The 9777-nt window shown below is 44.6% G+C and overlaps 1 protein-coding gene across 5 annotated transcripts in view; it reads right to left on the bottom strand.

Moving 5' to 3' along the window:
- nhsa (Nance-Horan syndrome a (congenital cataracts and dental anomalies)) overlaps positions 1 to 8948 on the bottom strand; it is a 60750-nt gene extending 51802 nt beyond the window's left edge. For 2 of the 5 annotated variants that reach the window (XM_069522459.1, XM_069522456.1), the window contains exon 1: positions 8391 to 8902. Coding sequence is in view for 3 of the 5 variants with exons in the window: in XM_069522454.1 (XP_069378555.1) it covers positions 8391 to 8670 (280 nt within the window). In the remaining 2 variants the exon portion in view is untranslated. Of the gene's footprint in view, positions 1 to 8390 lie in introns of all 5 variants that reach the window. The other 3 variants (XM_069522454.1, XM_069522455.1, XM_020081305.2) reach the window with 3 other exon arrangements.
- Positions 8949 to 9777: the final 829 nt, after the last annotated feature.

The following is a 9777-nucleotide window of genomic DNA, read 5'->3' on the forward strand; positions in this document are numbered from 1 at the left end:
CTCAGTGCCTCAGCTAGTTATCTGGAGCATTAAAATGATGCACATCTTGCATGAAATCTTTGCTAAGAAAGACTTTCCTGACCAAACTTGACGTGTGTTCACAGGTTATAGGTTTACCTTGTGGGATTTGGTAATCTAGTCTTCAGAAGATAAAGAGAAATTCTGCTTCGAACGTGACGCAGTTCATTTGTGCTAAGGTGATGAAGTGACGAGAAGCAGAGCACCAAAAACCTGTGTATCCAGGTCAGTGACGCTCGTTCACAAACACTCAACTGGCCTCTTACACGGTGCCTTCCACCACTTGCACTTAAAAAGTGTAAATAACTGTGACAAGTGAGGGACCACAGGACGGTGCAGAAACAGCAGGAAGCAGATAAGACCTTGAAGAGTGAGTCTGCCCTGAAGTGACAGAAGTCTTATGAGGAGAGCAGAGGATAAATTGTGAGATCCGACAACCATCTGCCATGAATGTGACCAAAAATATAAGACGGCAACGGATTCTTACAGGGTGAGGCTTCATCATCAGGGATGTCTGTTGTGTCTGAGTAGTTTCTGATTCACGTTGCATATAATAAACATTTAATTTACTTATATAAGGCAAGGAGAGCACTGACATCTAAATCTATCAAAACTTTACATAACCACTAATCCCAGCTCCATGACCCCCATAATATTGTGAAGAGTGGAAATGCTCTATATGGACAGTGCCCTGAGATTTCTTCTTTTATGATTCAGCTTTAGATTTCTGTTAACATCTAAAGGTTCCCCAAGTTCAATACATTGCAAGACAGAGCTGCTAACAAGAGCTGAAACTCTGAAAGTAGCCCAGGCTGACATACACACAGAAATACTTTACAGTTGATGCACTGGTCTTGAACAGGCTAATATGTTAACTGTAACTCCACAAAGTAATATTTTATAGAAGCAGATAAATAGTTAGAGCAGATAAAGCCACTGTCTATTCTTGACACTTTTGCTCTTGCGCACCAGCCCACAAAGATTCACATTTAGTGTGGCTCCATTCACACTTTTTCATTCAGAAATCCAAACCTTGACAGACATGCTGTTTATAATTCTGTTTTCCTAACTATGATTCCAGACTGGACAGTCACTGAGGTGGAGGGGTTGAGTGTCAACCCAAACAGACAAAAGGAAAACTCAACACCAGAGCGAAGTGAAATCAAGCAGATCGAATTGTGCTAACCTAAACTGATGAGCAGACCATTTGCCTCATATCCAGCAGGTGCTTTATTCCATTACTTATGTGATGGTAGAATCATTATTGAAACGAGTCTTTCAACTTCAAAGACTCGCTGATCCGTTCGTATATCGGGAAGAGGTGAGGAGAGTTCACATTCCACTCAAATCCCAGTCTAAACACCTGCATGGCAAAGACTACAAATGCACATGTGTTTCCTTCCTGTTAAAATACCACGTCAGTTTTATTCACAGCAGTCTACTGTATACCATCCCACTGGAAAAAGAGAAGTCTTTGAAAAAGCATGGGAGTATTTAAATAACATAAGTCTCCCTTTCTACAGTCACCGTCTCAGATCCTTAATCTCTCAACTCCTTTTAATCTCACCCTGCAGAGAGTAAGAAAGGAAGAGTTCATAAGAGTTTCACTTGATTTCTTATCATCTCTTCTTGTAAAGATTCAGTCTAAGGATTTCAGTAGGAATAATTACATTGTGTAATATTTAAGTCTGTGAGATGAGTCTTTGAGATGGAAGACAGACAGGAGAGCAGACCAATGCAGGTGGCCTGAAACGCATCTGGCTAGACAAAGTCGGCGAGACAAAGGCCAGGCGATGATAAGTTTTATAGACCTGTGCTGTCAATATTTCTCCAGGTTGCCACGGAAAAAAAATGCAGCGAGGTGTTGTAAACTGCACGCTACAGTGAAGCTGGTTTAACTTGAAGACAGACGTGTATTTATTTTATCATAGTTTCAGATTTCAGCTACATGTGGGTTCAGACAGACGGCTGAGCAGATGTTACAGCCAAGCACAGAGAATATCTTTCCTGAGAAGAGGTCATGCTGATCTTTATTCTGTGCACAAAATTACAAGCAGTACTTAACTTGTTTTTGGAACAAGCACACTATTTGCAGAGAGGGAAATACCTGGTGCCACAGGTCACAGGGACTACGAAATACACCAGGCACTGTGGTATTATAAGTGACTCAATGTTTTTTTCGGTGTAGTTCAAGCTCTAAATGCCAGAAAAAATAAAATTAAGTATTTTGCTGCAGCTTAACTGCTCAACTGAGCGAATCACAGAAACTGGAGGAAGTAAAGGACTAAAAAACATCCAGAAGTAACCACGTAACTGTTCATGGCTCAGTTCACATCCAGGCATGAGTGACAACCTGGATGGAAGAGTTCATTTAAGTTACCGAGTTGGCTCTGACACTTTAATCATGCCTGGCCCCGGACTGGGTTTTGCCGCTCCGCTGACCTGTGGCTATTCAGTATCATGTCAAACATTAAATCCACTCTAATTGGCCGGTCATGTCTTTAGAGGCTGAGTGATAAGCAGGACGGAGGTGGCTGTGTTTGTCCTTTTGTGTTTTGAAGGGGGTGGGTAGAGGGGGTTGGGAGGTCAGCAAGCTTTTGAGGTCAGGGGGTGGATGACTTTGCCCCCCGCCTCTTCTTCAGGACAGGCTTGAATTGTCCCCCTGGTGCCTCGGCCCCACACTCAGGACTCCATAAAGAGTAATGGGTGCTGGGGAATGTTATTCAATAAGTGATTGTGTGTGTATGAGAGACACATAACACACCTGAGGGCAAGGAGATACCTTATCATGGCCCCGAATTTCCTCAGCAAAAAACACAATCCCCTCTCACCGACAACAAACTACAGCTTAACTTCCCCAGCGTTGAAAAAGCAGACTAAACACAAATGTTGCTCTACATACCTTGAAATACAGAGACAACCAGTAAAGGGATTTAGGATGAGATCGTAGACCCCCACTCTCAGGGGCACTTGCTCTCATGGAGGATCCCACCACAGGAATGTAAAGTGTAATCGTTCACACATTTCCCTCAAGTAGAGCAATGAAAAACCTTAACCTTAATTTTAACAAAACGTATCCTTTCATAAACAAACACAGCCTCCAGTTTCTGCCCCCATTCTCTCTTAATCACACAAGCCGTCTGGACTAATTCGGGGAGCACGTGTTGGGGGTGCAAGGTCACAGAAGTGCGAGCAAAGTCTGTGGTTTCGTGGTCAGTGGTGTTTTGGAATTCTTGAGTTGACAAGGCAGTTCAACATAAAACCACTTAAATCGCAGGCCAGGAAATCCACCGCGAGCTGAGGTGCTGAGACGCACACATGGTTAATAGAGCCGGGTGAAAGGGAAACCTTCAGTTTAACTTGGTTCAAAGGCCTAATTTCACATTTCAATGTCAAATCATACGAGTATAAAACAATACGCTGACGATTAAGTGTTTATGCCATTTTATCAAGTTACACTGAAGAATTCTGAATAAAGCAATGGGCTTGTTTAAAGTTTGATACTTTTTTCATACTTCAGACCTGAAAGTCAGAGCTGAGAGTAGTCCAGGGCAAAGATACACTAAATGACATCAGCTGAAAGACAGTTGAATGAAAACAACAAGCCACAGCATCAAGGCTGTCTAGGCATTCTCTGTGCCTGTCTGGGAAGAGTAGGAAGAGGGGGGGGGTTGGTGCAGGAATGAGTGAGCTGGTCTTTGAAATCTGCTCTATAATTAGCAGGGGTACTATATCAACAGCAGGTTGTCTGGACCTGCTGAAATATGCTCAAGGTTCTGATTATGAAGGAGAAAGAGAGGCAGGGGTTCTTGATCCTGCTGTGAAATTGGATTCAAAGTGCCCTGACTTATTTATTGTCTTTAAGGTGAATAATTCAAGATCTTTGTCCTCTTAAAATAGTTGGGGCCTAGAGTCTTTAATATTTTGCCAGAGCATATCCCACCACTTGCTGTATATTTAACTCAACTACTTAAAGGTCACTGAGGAGAAGTATGCTCATTAAATGTTATCTCATTCACTACAGCATCCAAATCTCCACACTGAATTCCAACATTGACTGATATTGACCTCGGATGTAGTGTGCACTGACTCGTCGCTGTAGCCTCACTTAGTGGTGTTCCAGTAATGGCTGGACTAATGTGGTGCCCTGGCCTGAGCTGCTTTAGTGGGAGTTCATACTAGACTGGATGATGTGTGACTGTGCTCCACAGAAACTTTCATTCCAGACCAGCGAGGCTCGCAGAGCTGCACGAACGTCACCGCTCTGATGTGGAAGAGCGGCTCTGGAGTGAAATCAGCAGACAGACAGGACGGTGACTGCAGAGCAAAAATACAAGGCGCTCAAACTTACTTCAATTGTTGTTTAAGCAAGCGGAAAAGCAGCACAGTGGAAAGCCTACAGCACCTTTAGGCACAGTGGAGAGAAAATGCCGTAGGCCTCTGTCTGTTCAGTTCTTAAATGTTACGTAACATGTCCAACCAGTTACTGTGTAAACACATTTCATAAGTCGGCTGGTTAATGAGAAGTAATCAATTTATTGGATCAAGGAAACAGGAAATGATATACAAATGTTAGTCAATGCAATTTCCTTGAGCAGCAATATGACTTCCCTTATCTAAGAGACAAGATAATAATCCTGTCCATCCTACATGTGGGGTCAACTGCTCTGATTTTTTGGCTCATAATCATCCCAGTATTATGTAATGGTGTAAAATATAAACTACTGCCATGTTTTGTTGTTCAAAGCCTTTAGTCAATGCCTTTAAGACAAGCATTTGCTGTCATACTACAACAGACAACCCATCTTATCCAACTCTGGAGTCACAAGAGTGTCGTGAGAGACTCTGCACACAATTTACAAAACTAGTGAAGATTCTGCTCTTCTATCCATGAAGACAAAGTATTAGACCTTACCAGAGAGTGGAGGCCGCCCTACTCTCTGTGCTACTGTGTTTAAAGTTTTTCTCTGTTTTAATCTGTGGGACCGTGAGACCACTGCTTTCCTCTATTTGGTCTGCACGAGGAATGTCGTAAACTTGCCAGGATTGTGCTCTTGGACCAGAAAAGCCAGAGGGCCACTTGCCGCCGCAAATACTACATCTCCCCCCTCAGCACTGAGCCAGTGTAACTTAAAACCCGACGGAGTGCTCAAACGTGGGACTGCTCTGCAGAGGCCGGGTCTGGCTCTCGAGCTCTGATGGTCGTCCAAAGCAGACGCTGATGGGGTGTCACAGGAGAGCTGTCCAAACACTGGGCTGAGGGATAGATGCCAGGCGCCTGGTTGTGTTTACTGGTGTTTGTGTGTGAGTGTGTGTGTGTGAGTGTGAGTGTGTGTGTGAGTGTGAGTGTGAGTGTGAGTGTGTGTGTGTGTGTGTGTGTGTGTGTAGCTGAGAATAGGAGGCACGGGAGGGAGTTTTAAAAGTTTTTGGTGTGCACTGTTTGTTTAAAAAACTGTTCATTGTTTGATTGGATTCCTCTGTATAAGTAGCCATGCCAATCAATCTTGACCAGTAGGGGCATCACTTCTATATATAGACTTGCTGGAGCACGGTAAGTACAGCTCTTGTGTAGCTGCTGCTGTTGATAGAGAATAGTAGTCTGAATCTGGGGTCAACCGAAAGTGAAAAACAAACACTTCACTTCCAGTAAAGGATGTTATTTGACCTAAATGTGTCATCATCTCACCCAGCATTTAAAAACATGCCTGCATACCAGTATCACCATAGAGGGGATTGGAAAACAGCTACAACATCCCACTCTGATGTAAGCTGATGGTTGTCTGAAGCACCAACTTGGCCCAAACAAACAGGTGACTACCACGGGACAGGCTTTTCAATTCCTAATCAGTGGTAAGTGTCTGATTCTGCAAAATTCAATATTGGCAGCTGTGTATCCTCCAGCAGCCGTCCTGTGGACAAGACACAGTCACATCATAAAAACCCACCCCCACCCACAAAACTCTCCGTGCCTTGAACTGCCCCATTTACACTAATTGTCATTCAGATGAGTGGGGGGGTTTGTTGTTTAAGGCTGCCCCTGACACCATTAACATGAAAAGCACAATTAAGAGTAATTAGGCTTTTCCAGGCAAAAAGGGGGGTTATCTGGTAACCTAGCACGCAATAACTCTGCAGATAACATCAGCATTATATATATTTTCATTCAGTCAAATTCTTGTCTCCATCCATTAATTGCATGTGAAGACGTTTCAATTTAATCTTGTTGACACAGCAAGCCCCTATAAAATGGAATAAACAGCGTTTCCCACAAAGCAGCAGGTCCAGTTGACTTCGGACTCACAATTTCAAGATAACCCATGACACAGAACAGACACATCCAAACTGAGCGACTTATTGGGACACACTTAACAAGATGCTTCGCAGGCCGGCAAAACGAGCCATCTCAAGGTTTGAATCAGGTTTAAGAGGGGTTGGAGAGGTGGAGGTGGGGGTTCTGTGTTTTGGTTGTGGCAGGCAGCAGATAAATGCCTTCAAGGCAGAGAAGTCGCCCCATTCACAGACCACAGGAAGCGGGGTCTGGGGAACATGCAAGGACTTGCTCAAGCAGGGTCAATCCACTGGGGTATGTCCAAGCATGAGGAACCGCTGTGGGGATGGATATTTTAGGATGGGAGGGGATGCACAGGTTTCCTAAGTGCTTCCTGAAAACAAGGCGTGCACACACACACACAGAGGAGGGGTGGACGAGTGATGCGGTGGGGGGGGCAGAGATTAAAAGAGCCCCATGCTGTGTTATCAGGGTAATGAATTCTTACTGGTGGCCAAGCAAAGTTCAATACATGCAGCAAGACAACTGAGAGAGGACAGCACAGCGTCAGATTACACAACTTTAGACACTGGAGAGACATCCAGCTTTTAGCTCACATTGGGCTACATTCACATCTATACATATATATTTGAATGGGAGTGGCATATAAGGCAATATATGTTGATCCCAACTCATGAGACATGATTATCGATGACTGTCGAAACGCACATGTAAACATTAACAAGTTACAGTGTGTGGACCAAAGAGGCACTAAGAGAAGACTTTTTTATACATCTCAGTTTGGGTCAAACTCTTTCGACCTGCCACCAAACTGCAGTGAATAAAACTTGCTATTAAGCTAGCATGGTAACAGTTCTGTAGTAACGTCATCCTGTAGTAGCGTCATCCTGTAGTAACGTCATCCTGTAGTAACACCAAATTGCAGTGAATAAATATTCAAATCCTGCAGTTCACCTCTCAAAGGGCATTTTGCATTCTCCTTCAGTCAGACTAATACCAGGATGCATTGTGATATTATCGTTATCTTGGGCCATGTATCGCACATCGATAAAATGCGTGCATCATTAATTCAGTTATAGTAGCTCCATAGCTGACTTTAAAAGAGAGAGTCTTTCTATAAAGAGTCGTAGCAGTGTAATAGCTGTGTAGGGCCTCACTGTCACACGGCCCTCAGCGTGGGAAGAGAGCGGCTGTTCGATCGTATGTCTACAAAAAGCGTGAAAGAAAACACTATTGATAAAAAGTCACTGTGAAATGTCTACCTTAATATTCTGGTGCCCTTGACTCAACAATGACTTTACTGTACTTTGAGGTTAGCTGTTCTAAAGCTAGCGTGCTAACGTTTCCTCCATTCTGTAGCATCTTCAATTAAGTAACACAAATCCTACACTTCATCTCTTGAGGGCATTTTTTATTCTGCTTGTCAGACAGACATCATGATGTATTGTTTCATGATTGTTTCGCGATACATCACAGAATCGCTGTATCGTGATATTATCATTATCACAGATCTTACTGAGCCATGAACATATACTCTGCATCTGTCATTAATAGGAACACACTGATATGTCGGTGTTAGATAAATAAAACGTGCAGCATCAATACAGTTATGTTAGCTACATAGAGCTGCTGTGGCTTCAGCGGAGAAAGTCGTAGCAGAGGAATAGCTGTGCACGGCCTCACTGTCACACGCCCCTCGGCTCAGCGTGGGACCAGATGACACCAGTCTGACCGTACGTCCCCAGGAAGCGTGAAGGTAAACATCACAACTTAAAAAGCAACAGTCAGTTTAAAATGTCTACCTACACATGCTGCTGCCCTGAGCAGTGACTTCACTCCGACTTTTCCACAAGTTAGCGGTTTCAAAGTAAGCATGGTGACGCTCCTGCTGATACTTCATTTTGAATCTGCGTCACTTTTGTTGCGGACTGAAAACTCAGACACGCAAAGTTTTCAGAGGATGCCTCCTCGTGCGTCTCTCTCGCGCCGTCCTCTTGGAGAGAGGCGTGAGTGCGCGTGCACGCAGCCCCAGCAGTGACCAGATCGTAAGTAGCAACAATAAGTGAGGAGTGGGAGTACTCACGCACGGCCTCCTGTTTGGGGTCCAGCTCGGAGCAGGTCTGCTGCAGCTGGCCGATCTTCCTCTGCAGCCCCCTGACCCGCAGGCTGGTGGAGGCCAGGTCGCTCTCCAGCTCCTGGAATATGGAGCAGGCGTGTTTGGCCAAGTCCGACAGCTGCCGCAAGGTCCGGGATAGAGCCACATGACTGATGGAGACCAGGTCCTCGTAGAGCACAGCCTCCTCGCCCGGGACCTGGTACCTGCACAGTAACTGGGGCTCCACGAGTCGCTTGGCGAACGGCATGTTGGCGCGGAGTTAATCCAACAGAAGTCACCCGAGGGCGGGCAGAGAGCACTTCTTCCCCCTCGACCCCTGATCCAGTTTGTCTGGGTTCAGCTGCAGCTGGAGCCCCCCATCCCTCCACTGGCCGGAGAAGAGTGTAGTGCTCGTGGCCGCGGCGCCGGCTCGTGCTGCCCTGACGCTGCTCTGTGTTACTGCTCTAAAGTACAGGGGGTTTTAAAAAAGGGCCGACGACAAAACCTGGAGCGGAGTCTCGGGATTTTCCAGGATCCGGACTGTTGGGCTCTGTAATGACTCAGAGTTGCCAGGAAAAAAACCCCGAATGTAGTGGTCCTGTATTTCACTGCACACACACACACACACACACACACACACACACACACACACACACACACACACACACACACACACACACACACATACACACAGAGAGATGTGTATGTCAGACTGATCTGATAAAAGTTTGAAAAACACAATGGAGTCAAATCAGATTGGACAGTTAAAGGGATAGTTCACCCAAAAAGGAAAATTCACTCATTATCTACTCACCACTATGCTGATGGAGGGGTGGGTGAAGTATCCATGAATCCATGAAACAATTGAGGAGTTTCAGGGGTAAACGAAATCCAATGCAAGTGAAGTAAATGGTGACCACTTTTTCAAACTACATAAACTATAAAAAGAACAGTACAAAAACATAAAATTCCTCCATACTGCTCCTGTGGTGCAACGCTGTTTACCCCTGAAACTCAAAACGTTTTTTGTGGGCTAAAACACTTCACCCACCATCCACCCACCCCTCCATCGGCATAGTGTTGAGTAGATAAGGAGTGATTTTCCTCTTTGAGTGAACTATCCCTTTAATACTCCAGGTGTCCTGTTTTACTCTCTTTTGGAACACTGCACTTTCTTTCAGGGCGGTGAAAATGACAGAATCAAAAGGTAAAAACTTGATTAATTAAAAATACCACCCTGGCATTTGTGCTTTTTGTCCTGTGCATTACAAACATTGGAGAAATGCCCATTCAAAACCTGTCTGTTGAACATGTACTCTGGAGCTACTTCAGAATTATTCCTTGTCATTAGTGAGTCCTCCTCCAACAGTTCTAC

The sequence above is a fragment of the Paralichthys olivaceus genome, chromosome 3, assembly GCF_024713975.1.
Source record: "Paralichthys olivaceus isolate ysfri-2021 chromosome 3, ASM2471397v2, whole genome shotgun sequence".
NCBI classification, from domain to species: domain Eukaryota; kingdom Metazoa; phylum Chordata; class Actinopteri; order Pleuronectiformes; family Paralichthyidae; genus Paralichthys; species Paralichthys olivaceus.